This window comes from Vigna angularis, chromosome 7 (assembly GCF_016808095.1).
Source record: "Vigna angularis cultivar LongXiaoDou No.4 chromosome 7, ASM1680809v1, whole genome shotgun sequence".
NCBI lineage: Eukaryota > Viridiplantae > Streptophyta > Magnoliopsida > Fabales > Fabaceae > Vigna > Vigna angularis.
The window spans coordinates 26034685-26058773 of record NC_068976.1 but is presented as its reverse complement, the minus strand read 5'-3'; the positions used below and the strand labels follow the sequence as shown (position 1 = coordinate 26058773).

Genomic DNA, 24089 nt, shown 5'->3' with positions numbered 1-24089 from the left:
ATTGGACCTATACCAATTTAGGATCCAGGAAATAACTTATAAATAGAAGACTAAGTCGCAAAGGTAAGGGTTGAACTAATTCTGAGTATTTACTTTCTATTGAATATTATCACTATCATCACGCAAAGTGGCGTCAGAGTGTCTTTTGCAAGTATCTCTACTCGATTCGGACCGAAAGAATTTGAAATAAGAAGTTCACACATTAGAGAATAAGAAAAACTACAACAGAAAAGTGTGTCTCTTGTCCTATACAGTTATATGCATAAACAAATATCATTCAATTTTTAGCTACTTGTTTATACACTAGTGTTAATTTAACAATTATTTGACTTAGGTTTTAGAAGGGGAAGACCAAGTTTGAGGTACAGCGTGGTCTTATTCATACGTTGATTTTGTAGAACGTGTAAGTCTTGGTCCTATCAAATGCTCATGCTAAGGACCCAATATAAACATCTACACAGGCTTTCCACTTCTCCCAACTTTAACCCTCCTCATAAGCCGAAACAGATACTTCTGATCAAAGCACCTTCCAAAAGTTTGCTGAATTAGAATCAGAATCTTCAGAGACTCAGATAACATGGCAATTGGTTTCATGCAGGTGCATCTTGTCAAAGCAAAGGGTCTGCATAACTCTGATATCATAGGTATCTAACAACTCACTTTGCTTTATATTTTTGTTGTAAAAAATAGCCTTTGTTGTAAAACTCTTTTTCTTTTCTTTAAAACTCAAATGAATGGATAAAAAGTTTGTATTACATGTTTAAATCAGTAGCTTATAAAATAGTTTTAACAAGGTTTTCTGTTGTATTGTTTACTCATTTACTTTTGTTGATAGGTGAAATGGACCCCTATGTTCTGATACAATACAAAGACCAAGAACAAAGGAGCAGTGTTGCCATTGGTATGTTCCGCTGTAACCACGTCAATATTTTTAATCTCCCTTAAGACAATCTACCTTCTTTTTCCCTGCTTTGTTATATTTTAATACAGATAGATACCTTTCAAACAGTGCATAAGATATTTCTGGTGAAATCATTACTTAAATACAGAGACCTTTCGATTATGAATGATTTAGTTAAATTGTTTTCTTTTGCATAACTAATAATGATAAGAAATGTGATTACAGTTCTGTGAGGCTTATGGTTTTAACCTTTAATGGTGTGTTGTGCATGCAGGTCAGGGCAAAAATCCAGTATGGAATGAGAAATTCATGTTCAAAGTAGAATACCCTTTATCAAATCATCAACACAAGATCATCTTCAAAATCATGGACCAAGACTTATACACAGATGACTTTGTTGGAGAATCCATGTAAGACGTCATTATATATAATTCATTATTTTCTTAATACAAGTTTTTATATATAATTGTAACTTAGCCTCACTTTTAAGACAAATTTGTTTTATCATGTAGAATCCATGTAGGAGATTTATTGGCTCAAGGAGTGGACGATAGAGAAGCTAAACTACAGACTCTCAAATATAGAGTGGTTCGTGCAAACAAATCTTACTGTGGTGAAATTGATGTTGGTGTTACTTTCACCCTACAGGTATTTTTCACATTTTTCTCAAGTGTAAATGTATGTTACCACTGTAACATTTTTACAACTATGTAAACAAAATTTACTTTCATGTTATTCATATACAGTAACATGTTATAATCCACAAATACTTATTTAAATGTTAAGGTGTTTGAGTATAAATAGTTTTCAATTGATCCTTTGTTTCACATTTATTACAAACCAGAAAGTTTAAGACTTTATAAACCTATTTTAAGATTTTAGGTTAAAAGTAGTATTAACTCTATCAAATCTCATCTTTGTTACGTCTAATCTTCTATTCGAAAAACCTATCAAAACTTATGTTTCTAATTGGTTGGTTTTGATCTTTGTTGAAACTCATGCAGGTGGCAGACGATTATGCAGAACGTGACCACTATCTACCACAGATTACCAAGGATATAGGATGTAAAAAATCTAAGTAGATGTTTTGGATTGTAGTTGCACTGTGTAATAGATTCAATCATTTATTTTCCATTGCACATTATATTTCATTTTTTAATTCTTTTAGCAAGATACATTTAATAAATTGTTGTTCTATCAAATCAGTTTGTACTATTCCTCTAATTTATGTTAATTAAATGGTTTTCATTATTCCAGATCTCAGTATTAGCTAGTTTAAAACAAGTCATATAAATCCTATTTAAATATTTAATTTATCAAATCATTATTAATAACAAGTAGCCGTCTTAGCTCAGTGGTAGAGCGCGTGGCTTTTAACCACGTGGTCGTGGGTTCGATCCCCACAGACGGCGTTTTAAGTTGATATTTTGATTCTTTTTACCAATTTTTTTGTTGTATTGTAAAAGCTTGTTGTTGATTCGTTTATGTGCTTCACGGTACAACCACTTCATTCATGGACTTCACGTCACCACCACCACCATATTCACACCTTCAGTAATGAAAATTCCAGTTCCAACATTCATGAGATGATCATGAATGTTCCAACATTCAAACCCAAGACACATTCTCCACCGTCCCAATCCACCGCACATTCTCACTATAAATTTACCACTTCCACTTTTGATGTTTGTTTTTCACTCTTTTAATTTAAGGGTCTTCATCGTATCATGTTCAACCCCCTCTAATTTTGTAGCTAACTATACTCTTTAATGTCACCCACTAACAACCAGTTTCTGTATTAATATACATCACTACCTTTGCTCCCCTTTATATATGAACTTCTTCACTGCCACCAACTTCCCCACACCAAAAATATATACTTTTTTACCTAAATGTCAAAGAGCTCCTTCGGATTCACATAAAGCTATGAAATTTGAAGACTATCTCATGGAGAAAAGCCAAGAGCCTCACAATAGACATGGCCTTGAGAAAGAGGTGAGTGAGAGTACATAGCTCAGGATATGTTTGAATAATGTTTTCTGAGTATGATTTCCTTTATTTCGTATGTTGTCGTAGGTTGTTCAATTGCAAGCACAGTTGAAGTGTGAAGAGGCACTCAATAGGATCCTACGTTGTGCTCTTCATGGACCTGTTTTTTCTCTTCCACTCATTCCTCCATTGTTTCCACCTCAGGTATAGTAAAAACAAACACATAACATATATAGACAAATAGCATAAGGTATATATTTATTGTTCCTTTTTTTACATGGTATATTACATTGGACTATTTTGGCTTAAGTGATTGCAGATTCGGGAGCTTCTTCAAGAATTGGCAAGGGTTGAGGAAGAGATCATCATGCTAGAAAGAAAAGTTCAGGAACTGAAACTTAGATTGTTCCAGGAGAGGTACCAGAACATAGATTTGGAAATACAGCATAGGAGACAACAGCCTAAATTATATAAACAGTTCCGAGGATCTTCAAGGTATGGTTCAATGATAACCGAGCAGAGGTCAAGTTCTCTCGATTATGAAGTGATAAGTAAAGAAAGAAAGATAAGCAACAGAAGAGCCTCTCTAGGTTCTGCGTTGGATTTTCACAGCTTATTTTCCACACCAAGAAGGTCAACAGGTAAACATATAACACAATAGAAGAGCCTCTCTAAGATGCTTTCATTAGTGACTATAAAAATGCTCTTTGATTCCTATTTTCAGACATCCTTATATTGTATAAGTCTTTTAAACAAACAAGAACGCAATATTGTATAAGTCTGTGGGCCAATTTTCACATTGTGGTTTGGATATTTGTCGACAGAATATGAAGTGCCAAGAAGGAGTAGTGGTAAGATAGCAAGAGAGTACCCTATCCTTATAGAAGATGCCATTGAAAAACCAAATGAAATGTCAGAGGAACTGCTCAAGTGTCTCATAGGCATTTTTCTGGAATTAAACAAAGCATCATTGGACAGAGAAGAATCAGAAACTGTCCCTAGACTCACTCTTCCATGCATGAAGCCCACTGGCTTGATAGCAAAGACCTCATCAAACAACAAGGCACCTTCAAATAGCAATGTCTCAAGTCTTGATCCTTATGGCATAACATCAGATTTGGATTGCACAGCAAGAGATGTAGGACCTTACAAAGACTTCATTCAGATCACAAGGAGCTCATTGGACATAGACCGCTTTTCACAATGCCTACCAGCATTCAGGAAATTGAGGTTGATTTTGAAGTGTTTAAACATTGCCCACATGTTATAGTGTTATTCTACCTTCTCTGCCCATTTCTTCTTATCATCTATGTCCTCTTTTGTAGGGTGTTGATGCATAAGCTATGTGATGTGGATTTAAGTTTCTTGACCTACAAGCAGAAGTTGGCCTTCTGGATCAACATCTACAATGCCTGCATAATGAATGTACTGTAAGGCATTTCATTTCAATCAAGTCTTCATTGACATCATTTTATCAAACATCTCTTCGTGGTAAATCTCAGGAACCTTTGTGTTTCGGTCTAATTACAGGCATTTCTAGATCATGGCCTCCCTTCTACTCAGGAGAAACTGTTGTCTCTTATGAATAAGGTATATATGTCAATGTCAGTGAAAAGTCTACATTAACAACTGAACAATGTTTTTGATTTTCTGAGTTATGAAGCATGAACAGATATTTTCTCTTAGCGACTTTGTTAATTTAACTACGCAGCAACGTGTTGACACAGGCTGCAATGAATGTTGGCGGGATTGTACTGAACGCTCTTGCTATCGAACACTTTATTCTTCGGCACCCATCTGAATCAAAACATGTATGGTATATATACAAATACATTTTTTTTTATGCAACAATAACTTCTCAAATGCCTGCACTAGCCTTCTTTTTACTTTATTTTCTTTTCTAAGGCAGAAAGCTACCATGCAAATGCAATGTCTGTGTTTCCCTCTTTGCATGTGGAATCCGATTATTCCAAAACGAACAACTTACTATGGAGAATAAAAAAAGTAATCTGGGTCTCTGATTGGAAACTCAAACATTGATATTTCGTGTACTCATAAAACAGATGATGAACATTTGATTTCTTTTTCATCAATGACAAAGATTACTTATTTTATTCTTACTCCTTTTAGATGAGTAAAATTGTTGCATGTGACGTGTATTGATGTTCTTTAACACCCAACTAACTATATAGTTCACAAAAGGGTGCTGTGGACGAAAAGGAAGTGCTATTACGACATGCTTATGGTCTAGGATATCCAGAACCCAATGTCACCTTTGGTCTTTGTCGAGGCACCTGGTCCTCACCGGCAGTAAGTGTATTTAACAACCTTTGTTGAATCACATTGACAAAGACTTTTGCTGATAAAGATATGTTACATATGTGGTGTTTGTTGCAGTTAAGGGTGTACACATCAGACGAAGTTGTGAACCAATTGGGGAGGGCTAAAGTGGAATACTTGGAAGCTTCAGTGGGTATCACAAACAAGAGAAAGATAGTTGTGCCAAAGCTTTTGGAGTGGCATATGCATGATTTTGCAGATGAAATGGAATCACTGTTAGAATGGATTTATAGCCAATTGCCACGCTCAGTTTCATTGAAGAGGGCCACCATGGAGAGCCTCATAAGAGAAACAAAATATCCTATGTCTAAGATGGTGGAAATTCAGCCATATGAATCTGAATTCCGCTATCTCCTTCCTATATAAATAAGAAAGTAAAAAGCCACACTTTTACCTTTTGTTTTCTGAAAAATTTTCAGTTAGTAGTGAAGTCTCTGTATGTTTGATTATATAGTTCCATTTATGTTTCGTTAATTAGCTTAAATTTATGAGCATTGCTATAAAGTGAGAAAGTTTTGACAAGAATTTTAACGAATTGAAAATCGATCAACTTAAGGAGAAGAGATCATAAAGGAGGGCAAGGAATGTGTGTGGAGTTGGAAGAAACGGCTAGCACAGAAAGAATTTCATGGTTCTGATTGTATTTGAAAAATAAAATAAATTGAGAGACATTGTATTTCCGGAAGAATTGAGAAGGGATTAATTCTGTAATCCAACACAGATTACTATCACTACTTTTGGGTAATAAGATTTTTTTTTTTAAATTTTGTCATTGCTGTATTGAAGATTGACTTTGATAGTTAGGAAGTAATGTATCTTGTGGACTATACTCTTTTTGATTTTACCAAAATCTTATTCTGTTATGCAAATGGATGAGAAAATTTAGATTTGCTCTTTGTTCTGTGCTGCTTAGGAAGGAAGTGAAGGATGTTTCTTTTGTTTTTGTGTTTGTTTTCTTAGTTCAAAGTTGCAACTTACTACTGATGGCGACTCTTTTTCTGGGATATATTTTGCTGCATATGAGGGAATATTTATTGGTTTATACAAAACTTATGATATAATTCATTTATTTAAAATGCTAACAGTAAACGAAGTCGTCTTAGCTCAGAGGTAGAGCATGTGGCTTTTAACCACGTGGTCGTAGGTTCGATCCCCACAGACGACATTTGGTACTTGTGGATTTTTTATACTATTTTAATAGTTAAATTACTTGAATTATAAGGAAAATAAATAGCAGGCTTAAAACTATAATTTTAACGGTTAAGGAAAATGAAGTATGTTTTTATAGTTAATGCTTATTAAATAGTGACATAATTATTTTATTTAATATAAATTAATAAATTAATTAAATACAGTGTAGAGAACATTTTTTAGGTGACTTAAAGATACAAACTATGTAAACATTTTGGATAAAAACATAATTTGACATATCATAGTTAGATGCATAAAATAAGTGAAATTTTACAGTATAAAATATTCTTATTTTTTTTAATTTCTTTTTGTCAAATGCAGATTAGATCACAAAACTCATATGAGACTATTATAAGCTTCTGAAAAAAAGAAGTCCGTTTATAGTGTTGAGCTTTGCCGATAAAGGATCAGAGGTTTACATGTTGCACTTTGAGGACGATTCCCCTGTACTAAAACTTCACCTACTTATTTGTTTGGATTGAAGACAGTAAAAAAGAAAAAAAAAATTAATTAGATTAAAAAATAATGAATAAAAATGAATATATTTATTTATTATTAATATTTTTATTCTAATAATTTATCTTATTATAAGAAATATATATGAATATTAATAAAAAAGTTAATCAATTAGGGTAAATATCTATATTATATTTTTGACATGACCGATATATTAACGACATAATGATTATGTATTTACTTACCATGCAAATCCACTCAAAAGAAAATCTTCGAATAAAGTTGAAAACTTCATTTTTCATCCTTGTAGGGTGATGATATTTGGATAAAAAAAAATACTCACCTAACAACTGAAATCAATAATATTTTAATATATTTAGTTTATATTTTCACTTCTAATTTTAATATATATTATTGTATCATTAAAGAGTGGATTATAAAATATGTGCAGAGAGGTCAAAGTATTATTTTCATTTAAAATTTTGTAACATGGTATATATAGGCTGGACGCAGAATTACTTGTACAAAAATAATAGTTCTTTAATCGAAATGGTAATTTAATATTGCGTGACAGTGAAGTTCCTTTCCACAAAAAAAAAAAGGAAACAAGAAAAGTTTAGAATAAACGTATCATTGGATAAATTTATTGAGTTAATTCATTCAATAATAGATAGAAGAGTAGCAAAACATATACTGATAAGAATTTGCTGACAAAAAAGCATACGAATAAGAATTAGAAGATATAAAGTCAACGGAAATTAGAAATCAAACATTAAAGAGATTACAATCATTTGAATCCCCACCCTACCCGTTTCTTCTCCTTCCCAACAATATATAAAAAAGAAAAATCTGAATTTCAATGCTGCACCAGAAGTCGTGAAAAAATATTCAAAACAATTACTCGGACAGCATGAAAGTTTTTCAAATATACCGACTTATACCCACAAACCATTAAGTAAATTTCTATCCGAAATCAAATCTTATAAGTGGGTAACAGAAGGCTCAACTAAGAAATTGACAACCCTATTTAAGAAATTTAACCCAAATACGGTCTCTTCACAGTTAACTTTTATAGAAACAAGTAATGGGTCGCAGCATTTACCTTCAACAGTAACCGTAATTAAGCATGGCATTGAATTGCTCAAGATCTCACAGCTGAAACGCAAACACAAACCAGATGCATCATCCAGGTTGGTACCAACCGGCATATCCACTGACACAAGGGAAAGGTTTGCATTGCTTAGCATCTTCAGTGCTAACGTTTCACATATCACAAGGAATTTGTCCTCTGTCAAAGAGTTGCTTCCCTTGTTCAGCTTGAGAATGTGATCAGTAAAAGTGCAACTGTATGCAAATTATGCAAGAAAGTCAACTTTAGTATGACGACGATGAAACAACACGAAAGAAGTCTGGTCCCAAGAATGAAACAGGAAAAATATATGGGAGAAAATGTCTGAAGGTGCACGGAACATAAAAGCTCATAAGTAACAGATATAATATAAGTGATGATTAATACACAAAAATAGATTCTGTTTCTTGCGTCATTTAAATTACCAAGGCAAGCCCATCTCTACACAGTTTCTATTCAAATCAAGACGCAGCATTCCTTTACCCAACAAGAATTCCTTGACCACATTTTAGAGATGCTTTCCCAAGAAAGCCCCTAAAGTAAACAGAAATAAAACAAAGAGCTTGAATAAGTAATATCCACACGTTTCAAAATTTAAGCCTCCTTTATGTTTGACATGACGAAAAAGCCAAATTACTGAATAAATGGCCAAAAGACCAAAATAATTTAAATTCACTCATGTCCCCCATTTTAGTTATTAGAAGCTTCGATTTCTTTAGAGTTAAAATTTCCAGTTTTCTCCCTCACTCTCAACTTGCATATGGATGGCATATCACAAGAATTTGACCGATACCTAACCCTTTATCATAGTATTTAAGTTTTCAACATAATTAGTAAAATCCAAGGGCTATCGTCTACGGTAAACGATGAATCATAATTTTTCCTACAACTACAAGGCACATGAACAGATGTATCCAACAAATAACAATTGACAGCCATACCTCCTCACGTATTCAAACATCCCAGGAAGATGAGATTCCTTATCTCTGAAATCTTCAATACTGATGGGAAGTGGTTTTACAAAGTATCCTATGTCAGGCTTTAACTTGACAGGGAATTTCTTGTCATTGCAAAATAAAGCCAGTTTTAGAGGCAAAAGGTGGTGATGGAAACGAACTAGCAGCATCCGGTTTGCTGTCTGACCAGGATCCAGAGAAGGGATCTCCTCCATGGAAACCAATGCAGGTTTATCGACATGAAATTTCAAGGTACTGCAACAGAGACATAAAAGTAGTCTAAGCACTTCTAAGATAGCATGTAAAGACTTCACATGGGTAAACTAGCCTGTTCACATACCAAAGTTTACACAATGTACAGGCAATCTAAATTCAAATTTTCACCCTAAAGTGATAAGTGCTGATTTATGAAAACAAGTTAAAAAAAATAAAAATACACGTTCTTAGAACACATTAATAACACAAATAAGTGTATAAAATCTAAATTATAAAAGATGAAAACAGAAGACAACCACCATACAAAATCAGAAAAGATTAAAACTTACTTTTCGGTTGGTGATGATATTTGATCAGTGGAATCAGAGCTTTTGCTATAATCTTCGTCTATCAAGACTATATCAAGCATGGGCTCCAGAGAACAATTTTCAAATAATACTTCCAAACATACAAGGTGAGAGGATATGGTAGAAGTATCGGATGAAAATGAATAATTCACTTTTAACCCATTTCCATTTGCAGGGTCTAAGAGAGTGTGGCATTTGGGTTTAACTCGGCTTCCAATATTTCCAATGGTTATTCGTGCTGAAGATCTACGTACTCGGCTTTGTTCTATATCACTTCCTTTAGATGACCTCGTTGGTTCATCTAACCAAGACTCAAGAGACTTAGTTGACACCAAATCCTGAAAACCTGCTGTGCCAGAGGTAGCCCCACCATTCTGATTTTCGTGGACATTGCCTGTGTCTGAAATCTGAATCAATGGATCAACATTATCTTCAGCTTCATTGCCAGAAACAGATTCATCACTGCCACTAATGTCGCCTGAAGCAGTAATAGACTGTTCAGAACTATAATCTGAAGCACTTTCCTCATCCAAAGGCCCGGATGTGCCAGTATCCTCCTCATCTGAATCACTCTTAGCAGCTCCATCATACTGATCAAGATCAGTGTATGGCAGGCTACAAGGTTTTGGGAGAGGCTCATATCCTGGAGCTGCATGGAATACCAACTGTGAAAGCGAACCAGGGAGATAAAATCGGTAATCAATGGGTTCAGATGGAACTTTCACGGCTTTTGTCTCTCCAAATATGCATTCTGCAGGTATATAGGACTGTTTAGTTTTTTCTGGTTCACTATTTGCTTCTTCCCCATACTCCAAATTACTAGAGAGAATTTTCTTTAAGAAACGTGCACGATCACGAATATCATAATTAAGGTCACACTCAGCCAGTTCAATTACATAAGTCCAAATTTTTCTCACAGTCAAACTATCTTCCCCCCTAATGCACATTAAGACCTGTCACCAAAAGACATTTAAATCATAAACTTGTCACTTTCAATGGAACTTTTTCTCACCTTTTTTTCTTATATAAGAAAGAAAAGCACTAACAGACATGCACATAAAGTTCAGAAAAAAAAAAAGCAAGGTCCTGAGTTCTAAACCAGTCGTTGTATGGTCCTATAAAATTTAACATTTCTTTCCTCTGTATTATTAGCAGTCTTTAAAAGGCAGTCATTATTAAAAAAGAAGCAATTAGATTTATCATCTTACGTAAGTCGGTCTTAGAGGGGCCTTTGTCAAGGACAAGTTTGCTACACTCTATATATGATAGGCAATATTCATAACTGTGACTAGATCCTACGCTATGGCCCATTACGTTTGTCCAATTAACAAATCAGTCAACTGATTAGCAATATTTAAAGTAATAAGTCTGTTCATACACTGGTATAAAAATAAGTTGATGATATACCTTTGCAGTTGTATTAAGAATCTGAAGCTTAGCTTCTAAGACTTCTGAAGTAAAACATTGGGCAAGATAGTTAAGTACTGTACTCAACATCTTGGGAACAACCTCACCCAAAGAGCAGTACTTCCCCAACATCCAAATAATTATTGCACGGGCAGCAGGAACCTTGATTTTATCCAAGCTACGAACTAACTGAATTATAACCTTTTAAAATGAAAAAGTACAGGGTTCAGTTATCAATGAACAAGCAATGTACCAAAAGATTGCAAGTGCTAATCACTCAATTGAAATCCCACACACAAGAGACAATCCATATTGTATCTAGAAGCAAGTTTTAACTCAATATAATAATTAAAAAAAAAAAAATAACAGTGATGTGGGAGATGATTTTGTACAAAAACAGTACCTTCTCATAACTGGATGGTTCTAATTCTATAATTGATTTGATGGATGTAATTGCCTGAATTAGCACACCCTCTTCTCCATCCAAGGATCTAATTTCACCACAAAAAAATTCTGCAAATATGGATATTAAACCAGAAACATGATATAAATTGATAGTAAATAGACTAAACAACCATATTGCGCACCTTGTCTAACCAGAGTCAACAATCCTTCCAAGCATACAGCTGCGATGTTAGGAAGTCGCTGAGCACATAGACCAATGGCAGCAACTGTGTCAGCAGCAAATCTCCTATCCGGATCTCTGATATAATCCTAGCAACACACTAAGAAGAGTGTCACCAAACAGCATGATTTAAATATCATAGGGAAGAGTTAAAGGAAAAAAAAAAACATAAAACATAATGAACCCAATGAGCGGGTGATGTGGATGTCTGCATAACATATCTTGGCAAAAAATACATTCAATGCGAAATACCTGAAACTCTTTATAAATGAATGAAATGGATGTATCCATAGCAATAGAAGAAAGTATAGCCAGTTTCAGTGTCTTTATCTGATAGGAATCTGAAGAACATATGAAAAAATCTTGATAGTGTGGAGCGAAGAGAGATGGCATAGCTTTAGCAAACACTTGGATATTGCACAATACCTACAGAAGTCAAAGAACAGACAATAATTAATGCTGAAGTTAATTATAAAAGAAATTGAGAAATAATGTTTTCTTGCCTTATCCAATTATGTGTTCTGTGTACCCCATATCTCCTAATAAGCATTTTATATAAAAATAAATAAAACTTTATTATTCAACAAAGTGATACTTCCCAACATTTTAAATTGACAATAGTACGTTAATGGTAAAAGCAGCCAAGTTATCTCCCAAGAACAATCAAACACCAGTACCTCTCAAGGATCAGCGTAAAAAACAAAAACCTTGCAAGATTCTAACACCCTGAAGGTACAGAGCTATCTGTCATTACATTATGTAAAGAAATCACTAACTGCGCTGTACTTTGAAAATTTAAATGAACGAATAACCAATCAAACATTACATCCATTCTAGAAACCGAGAATTCTTATTTAGATGTCTGTGAAAATATTTGTTCATTAATAATACATATCTTGACAACTGTCACCACTCACCACAACTTAAAATTTCCTTGAGTAAAAGTGAAATCAACAATTCCTAAAACATGACAACAATGTCATCCATGTATATAATAATAATTAGATCAAGCATTTAAAGGAAAGGGTATTAACATTGCTAAAATGTAAGGTTCTAGTGCTTATGAAAAGTTCCAACTTCATATGCACACCATCTATGTAGATATTTGGGCGTCACCCAAGCTAGAAGACACTGAGCAAATCATCAAAGTAGAGGAGTGACTCCTGGAGGTGTCATGAAACCATCAAAATGTAATAAACAAAGGCTAACAATGAAAATAAGATCATTACTAACTACAATGGGATCCTTAAGGTATATCCCAGACCATACACAAACTGTATTCATTCAACTCGCATTTGGTGCATGGAATAAAAACTCATTTAAAATTTATGCTCATCCTAATTGCAAATCTAGACAGATATACTAAGAAACCTATGACTTGAAAAAGATTAAACTGTTTGAGAAAAGATTTGTATTGAATTGATTCAATGTAACAGAACATAAGCCTTCATATATAGAGAGTTCTAACCCTAGAGTAATGATTACAAAGAGACTTCTAGAATCTTCCCATAACACACTTGTAATTATTAGCATATCATATTATAGCTTATCAAAATATTTTTGTCCTGAATCAGCACTCCCCTTCATGTTGGTGAATGGATATCTATCATTCCCAACTTGCATGTGAGATCATGAAATCATTTAGTGGGAAGACCTTCTGCAAACAAATCTGCTAACTAAAGCCTATATGGGACATAAGAAGTGATGGTAAGGCCACTATCTAACTTTTTGGTAATAAAGTGTCGGTCTATCTTTGTGCTTGGTCCTATCATGTTGAACTCAATTGTGAACAATACTAATACCCAAGAGAAAGGAAATAGATTCAAAAGGATTAAGATCATCTACAAGTCAAAAGGGTAATAAGATAGATAGCAGTGAGGATAGTGTCTCTCTCCCATAAGATTTAAGGACAGACATTTGAAAAAGAAGTGTCTGTGTCGCTTCAAATATTTTTTCTTTCAACAATGTCATTTCATTGTGGTGTATCCACACATGAATTCATGAACAATATCATTTTCCAAAAAGAATTTAGACATACCATGATTTAGACATTCTCTCCTATTACCAAAAAGCAAGTTTTTAACTGACTTTCAAAATTGTGTATTGGTCATATGGAAAAATTTGACAAATAAAGTAAAAACATCAAATTTTTCTTTCATGAGAAAAATCCATGTGACACAGGTACAATCACCAATAAATGTGACAAACTATTTAGTACCAAATAAACTATAGTTTAATTCAGGTCCTAATATATCAGATGAACCAAATAAAAACAATGAACACTTTCTGTATTACTAAGAAGATAGGTGGCACAATGGTGCTTTTCAAATTGACATACATCACATTTGAATGATGATAGATTTTTTTGAAAATAAAGAAGGGAATTCATAGACTTTATAACATAAAAAGATGAATGTCCTGAACAATGGTGGAGAATCCAAATTTGGGAGGACTTAGAAATAAAGCAAGACTAGAAAAGAGAGGTAGTCGTTTGTGTACTAATACTATCCAAAGTTCCCATGTCTTCAAGGCAATACAACCCATCCTAATCCTTACCCGTTCTAATCATCTTTCCAGTGGAAAAATCCTAAAAAACAAAATGAGAAAAAGGTTACAGAAAAGTTTAGGTCATGAGTAAGCTTTTGAACAAAAATAAGGTTATTAGAAAATTTTGAAACACGAAGGACACTTCTAAGGTCGAGGGATGGCAGAAGAAAATATTACTTTGTCCAGATATTTAGATACAAATCCCATTGGAAACAGTAATGGGGTTTCCAGGAAGAGAAACATTCGATGTTAATAGAGGTGAATAAGGATCATATGGTTTATCAAACCAAAATTTATAACCCAAGAATCCTTGTGTAAAGTTTTAGAAACATTAAAAGAGTAATTAGAGTCCTTACTAATCATGCTTATAGGCAAGTACTAGAAGATGGCTTACTGTTAAAATCCACTAGAGATTTAGGCATTCAATTTCAAAACGTAATATAGGCATTTCTTCTTCAATTGAAGAGAATGAAGGAGCCTATCAGAATTTGAAGTTGCCTGATAAAATTTTCTTGAGGGCTAACCTTTTAATTATGCCAGAAGAAGGAAAACTTTATCCTTTCCATTCAACTTAAAGCAAGTCTTCTTGGTGTAACCAAATTTCTTAAAATGAGAGCACCAACCATCCTCCTTGCCTTCTGATAGGATATAAGGTAATAGGATATAATGGGTTTAGGATAGAAGCCGAATGTATAAAGGCAAGGGGGAAGTGAGTTAGAAGCCGAACGGTATAAAGACAGGGGGACATGAGTTAGAAGCCGAACGGTATAAAGGCAGGAGGGTCATGAGTTAGAAGCCGAATGACATAAAGGCAGGGGGTAAGTGAGTTAGAAGCCGAACGGTATAAAGGCAGGGGGGAAGTGAGTTAGAAGCCGAACGGTATTAACAGTTTAGGAATTAAGTGTTGTTGGGTAGTTAGAAGTGGGTTGCCTCTACAAAAAGGCAAGGGGGGTCTGGTAGAGAGGACAACTTTAGAGTATTCTTTTGTAAAGTCTGGACTTTGACCAGAAAAGGGGGATTAGGCTCCCATTAGTGCTATATGTGTACATTGTTTCAATAGCAATACAGAAACCCATTCTTTTTACAGTTTGAGTTCTTGTTTGTGTATGTGAGTGCTTGATGCAGATAGGTTTCATATCTAGAAACCTATAACCTTCTAAATTGAGTTTCATGTTCCCGGGGTTTGACAGCCTTTCCAAGGACGTTGTAACACCTTTAGTGCAATGCTCATTCATCACGACCATTCAACAAGACTCCTCACCCCAGACAATGTATAAAACTATGCAATAGATAATTCTTCTCTAATGGTGGCTATCATATCACTTCAATGGCCCTACACCCAAATTTGCATATCCTTTCTAAAAACTAATTTAAATGATAGCATACATATAGACAGGTTTTTTCTCTTTTCAGAGGCTAATAAGACTAATATGCTTCTCACTAAACTCATTTAAAAGTTTCATGAGCCACAAGGATGATAAGGAATAAAATATAATCAAGGGGGGAGTACAAACATATTCTAGTAAAAAATCAATAATAGAAGTAATAATGTAATGAGTAAAGAATAAAACACAACCTATAATCAAATTGTAGACATTTACACAAGGTTCTCAAAAGAAGGATTCATGTATAATTAATTTATAAAAGTATATCCAATAACAAATAAATGAAAGTAACTGACCATGTAGAAGAACTGAAGCAAGACAAAATAAATAAACTAACAAACAATTCAATGGAATGTTGCATACCACATATCTTGAGGCAGATGATGATCGCAGCACAAACAAGAGTGGTTTAACAATTCTTTTGATGTCCTCCTTAGAAGCCATTATCCAGTGTACACTAGCAGCTGCAAGAACAACTGCACTGTTATTACTCCATAGCAATGGTGATGTACATTGCAGCAGGATCTTCACAACATTATTAGTGCAAGATGTATATTGCGATGCATCTAATTTACGAGCAACAGTATTTGTAGAACTTGAGCGTGATAAGTACTCGTATGGCCCTTCAATGTAACACTGGAAGATCATTTTTGCTAATTCAGATACAGTCTTATCAATGGCATAACTCGAGTCTTCTTTTGAAGTAATATAGGATTCATCTTCTTCTAAATTGCCAACATCTTCATCAGACAAAGAAATCATGACAGATTCTTTGACAAGCCCATGTTTTGCTATCACATACCGCAGAAGGATCCCAATTAGAATTATTTGACCCCATTCTTCCACATCGGGAAGAATCTCACACAATCGTTTATAATTTCTTTCGATCAACGAAAAATTGTTAGGACAAACAGAAGTAAATGCAGATGCAGCAGCTCCAACAACTCCCGGGGAATGGTCATTTAAAAGTAGTCCAACAATCTGCAGCATAAGAAGAATTGTAATTTATGTACTGTAAGGCTTTGCAACAATACATTCATCAAATCGATTATCTGGCACAAACCCATCTTTTAATAATGTTTATTTCAAAAGTATGTAGCCCAAGGAAATTGTTAGCTTTGGACCAAAAGAACCTTAGAGACGCGTGCTAGAGCAACAGATTATAACTCAAAATTAGTAAAATTGGATGGAAAATTAATGAGATATGGTTTGAAGCTATTTACAAGTGAGGATCCCTGGCAGGGTGGTCGACACAATATCTCTCAACCTTATTGGCAAAATCACCATTTAGTTGACCATGAAGTAAGAAAAGATCCAGCCTTGAGAAAAAATTTAAACAACCTTGAGAAGGACCCTAATTCACATTGATGACCATACTCCAATGACTCATTGAACAGGGGAACTTGTACTACAAGGGAAACTGATGTTGTCAACCTCTTCTTGGATTTCCAAATTATTGGCTGAATTCACACCACTCCCATGGGATAACATGAAGGGATTTAAAGGACCTACAGAAGGTAGGGAATGAAGGAGATGATCACAAATTATGTAGTGGTGCCACACTTGTCAGCACAATGAATATCAAGTGGTATCTCCTGCAACCCTGTTGCAATTGATTCACATTCCCCTTGCTGTTTGCAAAGAAGTTAGTTCTAACTTTATTGTGAAGCAATCATGGTTCAAGGTATATGATGCTATATTGGTGGTAACTAATAGGCTTAGTGAGTATGATCATTTTATTGCATTAAAATAGCCCTACTCAGCAAGAACAGTGGCAGAGATTTTGCTAGAGAAGTGTAGGTTAAATGAAATTCTAATGATTATTTTTAGTGATGACCAAGACCCTACATTCACAAACCCTGGCAGCAGTTATTTTATTTGCAGGGATTCAGGGAACCATTTTAATAATGAGTGCAGCATACTGTATATCACCTGAAGTCCAAAGGACAAACAGAAGTATTAGATCAGAAATTGGAAATACATTTGCCCTGTTTTACTTCAGCACAGTCAAAACTTTGGATTGCCTCCCTTTGTTAGTTAAGAGTATTTGTATAATACATAATTACTTGATATCATGGGGCAGTAAGATGTACTCCATTAAAGGTGGTTTAAGGCAGACCTCCACTTTCCTTTCCTAAATTCATACCAGGGAAAGTTTTGGGAAAGGTGGTCGCAAAAACTTAAACATCTTTTCGCAAGGGAACAATGTCATATGAAGCACTACGCAGCCCAGCTAACATTCAGGAAGGTGATTGGGTATTTATTTAAAAATTAGACAATGGAGTACAGGACCAAGTTTATGGAAGAGCAATTCCTCATCTCAACCTTGAGGATAAAGTTGATCTTCCATGACGAAGAAAATGTTAGCAACAGGAATCGGTCATGTGAGATAACCCTTGAGTTGAAAGGTTTATACGGGAAAAAAGAGGTGACCGAAAGTAGCTCCATGATTAATAGTTAATATAGCTGTGGGTGTTCCGGGAACAACTATTATTTGAGTAATTAGGAAGATTAGTAGAGTTAACTACATTATACTGCACAGAGGCAAGGAAATAAACTTAGGATATAACTACGGATTAGGGTGCACTAAGATAGTGTATGAGGGAACTACAAACAAAGCATTGTAATGTAATAAGGGAGATATCCCTTGAAATGTTACCTTGACTTTATCATTTGAATCAATAACAGTTATCCTTGATTTGTTTCTAATGTTCATCTGGTTGTTGTTACTTATTTTATTAGGTTTGTAACATAAACCCTTACTGAAACATCACATTACTCGCTCCAACATTATTATGTCATGTAGATCAGTTGAATTCATATCTTAATAACTTTAGTAAACAACACAGCATTAACAGACCTCTTCAATTGCAGAAGCATGTTCCTCCATCCGCAAATCATGAAGCTTGGGAAGAGCATTTGCAGCACACTTTCTAACATATACAGAAGGATCTCTAGCGCATTTCTGCACAGCAACAAGAACAAGTGGTGCAATTACATGAAGGCGGATTCCAGCCATGGCCCGAAGTGCCCAAGCCCTCACCAATGGATTTGTGTCCCCAAGGTCCTTCTGAAAATAATTAATCGACAACAACGCCTCATTGGGACGCCTGAATAGAAGGAACAAAATATTAAGTAAACAACATCTCTCATAGTTGACAAAATTTAAGACGAACATGCCACAATTAAACAAAAATACATCTAATCAACTACCCGCGCTTATTTTTCAAGTCTGCTCTACACAAACCAAAGGAGTTATAAACTTAATCCAGACACTTACTTTTCAGCATAGTGCAGGAGGTACAAGTAAACCAGCTTCTTCACCTCCAAGGACTGAGATGCAACATTTTTAACAACCTGTATTCATAATTGAATCAAACCGAGGATGTGAACATAAATCAATTCGAATTCCAAATCATGTAAACTGAAAAAAAAAAAAAACTTTATCGCGCAATCTATCTAAATGCAAAATCCTCTTCCCAGAAAAAGGTGAAACTAACTGAAAGCAAAATCCGCGTTATATAAGGAAGAGGTCAATGAGGTGATGGTTGAGGAGGTGTACGGTACCTGAGGGAAGAAGTTGGAGACGTCGAAGCCCTGAGCGATGAGAGCGAGCAGGCGCTTGAGAGCTTCGCACTTCTCGGAATCGAACTTGCTGTCGAGGAGAGGGCCGATATTGACGTCCTCGGGATCATCGTATAAGTGAGCGTCGGTACCGATCCGGAACACGGCCGTTGATGCCTTGCTCAGAGATTCCGCCGTCGCACCAAATTGCGGAAACATCATTTATCTCCTTTGTTATCCTTTTCCTAATCTCTGAATGGATTGAATAGTTGTTTCTGATCTGTGACTCTGCACTCCACAAGTGCTACCTAGAAGAAGCCCCAGGGTGCAGGGAGAGTCCACTGATGACAGTTTGGATGATCCAAAAAGCAAACTTCAAATATTAGATGAGGTACTTCTCCAGTGAAATTTCCTTACAGATTTACCTTCCTTTAAGTTTTTCTCAAGAAGAAGAAAAAAACTGTGATGCTTGATTTTTTTAATTATTAATAATTAAAAAACATCATTTTTTTTAATTTTTATTGACAAAAAAATTAGTCATTGTTAAATCAAACTTAGATTATTTTTAGAAGTAGGAGTTGATATTTGATAGAAAAAAAAAATCTCAGCGTAAAAGTTTTTTTTTTAAAATTACAAATTTTTAAATCATATAAAAAATGCTTACTATTAAAAAGTCTAATGTTGCAATAAAGGAATAGAATACGATGATGTTTTTGTGTTTGAAAGTGCAAATGTAATTTTCAAAATATTACAATAATAATTTAAATATATACATTTTCAAACATGAAAATTACTAAGAAGATGTAATAGTATATGTCATGTTTAAATATATTCTTAATATATTTATTTAAAAAATATATATTTATTTTGCCAATAGTTTTATGAATTGATAAATCACATGTTTCTCATATATTTTTTTACCCGAACTCACCTCATTATAATCAGAAAAACAATAAATAAATAAATAAATAAATGTAATTGTTATTCGTATAACACTTAAGTAAATATATATTGTGTTTTAATATGAAAGAAGATGATTAATTAGACTTACAACATTTTAATCTTAGATATACCAAAGCTAAATACAAACAAAATTTAGTTATAATACATTTATTCTTACTCATAAATTACATACAATAAAAAAAAATTTCTCTTAATCACCAGTAGAGAAATAGCATTTCAGGTCATGCGTTTAACGTTTAATATTTAACGAAAGAAAATTCATTATAGAAGTCAGATAAATTGGTTCCTTAAGTCAAATAAGGTATAAACGGTAAGGTCAGATGTCAAATGGTCTACATACAGGACTGTGTCGGCTCCTGACATTAGACGTCAGCTTCCCCTCTACAGACGTCAATAATATCCAAAAGTATATCATTTTAAGCGTCAATATTAATTTTTTTACGACTTAGATGTCGGCTCCCTTCCCACAAACATAAAAAATGTGCGAAATTACCTCGTTTGGGTGTCAATATTAATTTTTTTCCATTTAGACGTCGGGCCCTCTCCCCATAGACTGACGTTAAAAAGGTGCAAAATTATCTCATTTTGAGTGTCAATATTAATTTATTTACCACTTAGACGTCGGCTGAGAAAGGAGGTTGAAGTCTTAGAGCACTTAGATGTCCGCTGGGAAAGAGGGGTCGACGTCAAATACCCTGCATTTTCACCTACTCCATAATGCGAGCACCAGTTATGCGTTTTCTCTCTCGCTGTGTTCAACTTCTTCCTTTGGTTTTTCTCGTTCACCATTAACTTTCACATAAGTTTTCTTCTATTTTGCACCTTTTAAAATCACGTTGCACCTTTTAAAATCACTCTGCACCGATTATATTATGTTTGGAACCATCATCTTTCATTTGCATCGATTAAAATTCGTTTTCATTGGTTTTTGATGTAGCTCTTGAGCGCGTTCTAGGACAATTACGGTGACGATTTTTAAATTGTTATTGTGCGCATTTTTCTCCTCATCCTCATAGTGGCACCTGTCTACTCTCTCACCTTCACGGTTAGTTTCATTTTTGGTTTTTTATGTATATTAGTTGTTGCATTTTCATTGGTTGTTTCATTTTTCATTGGTTGTTTCATTTTTCATTGGTTGTTTCATTTTTCATTGGTTGTTACTACTTCTAAAATTCTGGGAATTTTTGTGGTGTATTCTTATGTTCTATATTAATTTTTCATGGTTTCCAAAATATTGACAAAATTTCTTTTTAAAAAAGGCCCATAAATTGACGTTTGTTATTCTTACAACAGACGTCAATCAATTTAACGTCTCCTGCGTCGGACATTTAACAGACGTCAAAAGTCTAAAATAACAAACCTTAAAACCTATATTTGTGTTAGTGAATCTCCTCAATAACCTTGTATTTAATCTAAGTACTATTATACCATTTTGTAAGAATCTAGAAAAATAGAATATTAGAATTTATAGGTGTTTTAAAATAATGAGACCAAGTATTATATTTTAAAATAATTCGATAATATAAATAGATTTTCTTAAACTCATCTCATTACTTAAAACACTCTTTATCTCTATAAAACTCTTCCTCTAATTTTCACTCCATTCTATCTATCTTTTCTTACTCTTGATCTTTTGTTTGACGATTAGAAGGTTCCTAGAGGATTACGGCAAAGTAATCTCCAATTCTATCTGATCGATTATTTGTTTAGAGCAAATAAGTTTTTATCCATTTTTCTCCTTCTATTCTCGGTCTTTGATCATCATGTAATTCTGTTTTTGCATGTATCAAAAGTGTTTCTCCCTTGATTCTTAGTATATTTGAGGTTCCAAGGTTTGTTTTCAATCATTAATTGATGATTTGTAGACTTTTCTAGAATTCCTTATGGTGGAAGTTAGAGTTGTAGTAGTTTTTCCTAAGATAAGGGACGTTAATTCGTTATTTATATATATATATATATATATATATATATATATATATATATATATATATATATAAGATTTGAAATTTGTTATTTGGCGTGCATGTGAATTTGTGATAGCTTATATGTGTTGAATTGATAAAAATAACAAAATTGTGTGTGATTAATGATGTGTTCGTGAGATTTCACTAATATATGAATGTTATACAAGTGTATGTATGCTGAAATAAGAATGGTTTGATTGTAAAACTGTCTTGACGATGTTGTTGGTAAAAGTGAGAGGTTGATATATTACTTGGTGGTCTAAATTGAGAGGTATTGGTATACAATTCTTGGAATATTGAGTTTAAGGTGGAACCTACAGTTCAATAAGTGTTTGAGGGGTGGTTTATGATTGGTTTACATCTTTGAATGGTCAAGTTATGGTGTTGAGTTGAGAGAAAGAAATTGGGTTCAATTACTACTTGTTTTTGAGTGAAATTGTGGGGTTTTGATAGGTGAGTTTTTGAGAAAAGGGTTGGTTGTGTAAAACAAAAGTTTGGGGATTGTTTTGAAGTAATTTAAGACTTGTGAGAGTTGTCAAAGTAGTAAAATCTGGTGTATAATGCATTAGAGAGTTGATAAGGTCTTTTTGAATGATTTTGGATACAATTAAGGGGGTTTTGAGTGGTAAGTCTCTAAAGAAGTAGGTTTGTGTTAAATTGGATGGTTTAAGGTCTATTGTTGAGTCATTTGAGACTTGTTTAGGCAATTAGTCCAGTCAAATGAGTGTTAGAAAAAAGTAGAATTGAGTTTGGGTGACTTAGAGAGGTAGATTGTGTTTGGAGTGGACATATTGAGTTAGAGTTGTGTTTTCTGAAGTGTCTCAGTATCTAAAGGGTCCTAGAGATCTTTAGAAGTTAGGGGTAAAGTGTTCAAAGTCTGGTTTTAAGTGGTTTAGCTACTTTCATGGTACTGAGCGCCACTTTTGGACGCTCGGGTGCTAGCTCACTAGTTTGGGAGCGTTGAGCGCCAGTTTAGGGGCCAGTCAGTAGGGTCCCATAAATGTGTTTTAGGTGTTTTGTGTTACTTGAATCGGTTGCTTCCAGTTATTTTGTGGATGTTTCATGGTTTCATATGTTTGGATGCAAAGTGTATGATTTTATCAAAGGGTGAATGAAATGGTTTGAAAAGAGTTCTAAGGAGGAATTTTTTATTTGGAGGATCCATGTGTAAGTAGTATAAATGTAAGAAGCTCGATATGGAAGTTATCCTGACACTCTAATGATCATCCATGCTCAATTAAAGAGTGATGAGTCATGTCGTGAGAGGATTAGCCTTGTGTGGCAAAGGGTGCTTAAAGGACTAACCTTGTGTGACAACTTCGAACGAGTAAGTTTCATGACTCGACATTTATACTATATTGTAAAAGGGTTTGACCAAGCTTGAGTCAGTACTGTGAATGAGAATAATGTTATAGTAATTGTGATTGAAATTGTATGTTGAATTTACCTTACCATGTATAATTGTTTTACAATTAGCTTATCTTTCTTGTATGTTTCTTTGTTGTTTGTTTTATGTGTTATCATTTTGGGGCGATAATCATCTAGTGGGTATAAGTAGAGCATGATGACATGACGGTTGAGTAGGTTCTAGACAGCGAAGGTCCTCGTGTGTAATAGTTATCATATTTCGCTTTCTTTAATATTTTTTTGTGGTTTTTGATAATATTATACATAGTTTTTATATTTGTATTTATACGTGGTTTTTGATAATCTTGTACATAGTTTTTATATTTGTATTTATATATAAATTTAGTTTTATGATTGCCTTGCATAACTATAACTTTATATTTTTCTTTCAACTCATTAATTTACCTATCTTTTTAATTGTGTGATAATTCTTATGGTTTTAATATTATATTTTGAAATATTACATATTTCAATCTACAAGTTTTGTAATCTGCCACAAAGTTTATTATTGGTGGAGCTATTGAAATTACTTCATTTAAATGGGATGATTTTTTGGATGACATAATTCTTTAATGAAACGAATCTTGTTAAACTTTTGTTTAAACACATAAAAATGATTTCATGATTAGAAAATATTTGTCTCACTAAAGTGTCATACCTTTGCACACATTACTATTTTCATTATCCTTTTATTAAGTTTAA

The 24089-nt window shown here is 33.9% G+C and overlaps 3 protein-coding genes and 2 non-coding genes across 7 annotated transcripts; 4 read left to right on the top strand and 1 right to left on the bottom strand.

Moving 5' to 3' along the window:
* The first annotated feature begins 494 nt into the window (after positions 1-494).
* LOC108336600 (elicitor-responsive protein 1) lies at positions 495-2096 on the top strand. The gene is made up of 5 exons (XM_017573072.2): positions 495-644; positions 836-901; positions 1176-1311; positions 1414-1549; positions 1906-2096. The coding sequence occupies exons 1-5, from the start codon at positions 578-580 to the stop codon at positions 1981-1983; spliced, it is 483 nt and encodes a 160-aa protein (XP_017428561.1). The 5' UTR covers positions 495-577; the 3' UTR covers positions 1984-2096.
* A 145-nt stretch (positions 2097-2241) lies between these two features.
* On the top strand, positions 2242-2313 carry TRNAK-UUU (transfer RNA lysine (anticodon UUU)). Its single transcript has one exon. It is a non-coding gene; the product is annotated as a tRNA-Lys (tRNA).
* A 294-nt stretch (positions 2314-2607) lies between these two features.
* Positions 2608-6025, top strand: LOC108337845 (uncharacterized). Of its 3 annotated transcripts, none has more exons than XM_017574445.2 (9): positions 2608-2896; positions 2978-3094; positions 3210-3531; positions 3715-4120; positions 4216-4315; positions 4421-4480; positions 4618-4701; positions 5093-5200; positions 5288-6025. In XM_017574445.2, the coding sequence occupies exons 1-9, from the start codon at positions 2735-2737 to the stop codon at positions 5594-5596; spliced, it is 1668 nt and encodes a 555-aa protein (XP_017429934.2). In that variant the 5' UTR covers positions 2608-2734; the 3' UTR covers positions 5597-6025. The 3 variants fall into 3 exon arrangements, with proteins under 3 accessions (XP_017429934.2, XP_052735947.1, XP_052735946.1); XM_052879987.1 differs by having other exon boundaries at positions 3201-3531; positions 5288-6024; XM_052879986.1 differs by having other exon boundaries at positions 5083-5200; positions 5288-5477.
* A 298-nt stretch (positions 6026-6323) lies between these two features.
* TRNAK-UUU (transfer RNA lysine (anticodon UUU)) lies at positions 6324-6395 on the top strand. Its single transcript has one exon. It is a non-coding gene; the product is annotated as a tRNA-Lys (tRNA).
* A 1215-nt stretch (positions 6396-7610) lies between these two features.
* Positions 7611-19461, bottom strand: LOC108338330 (AP3-complex subunit beta-A). The gene is made up of 11 exons (XM_017575133.2): positions 19057-19461; positions 18770-18846; positions 18350-18599; positions 15853-16470; positions 11810-11983; positions 11520-11646; positions 11336-11445; positions 10933-11133; positions 9508-10478; positions 8948-9217; positions 7611-8221 (listed from the first exon to the last, which is right to left on the bottom strand). Exons 1-11 carry the CDS (start codon positions 19273-19275, stop codon positions 7858-7860), a joined length of 3381 nt encoding a protein of 1126 aa, XP_017430622.1. The 5' UTR covers positions 19276-19461; the 3' UTR covers positions 7611-7857.
* Positions 19462-24089: the final 4628 nt, after the last annotated feature.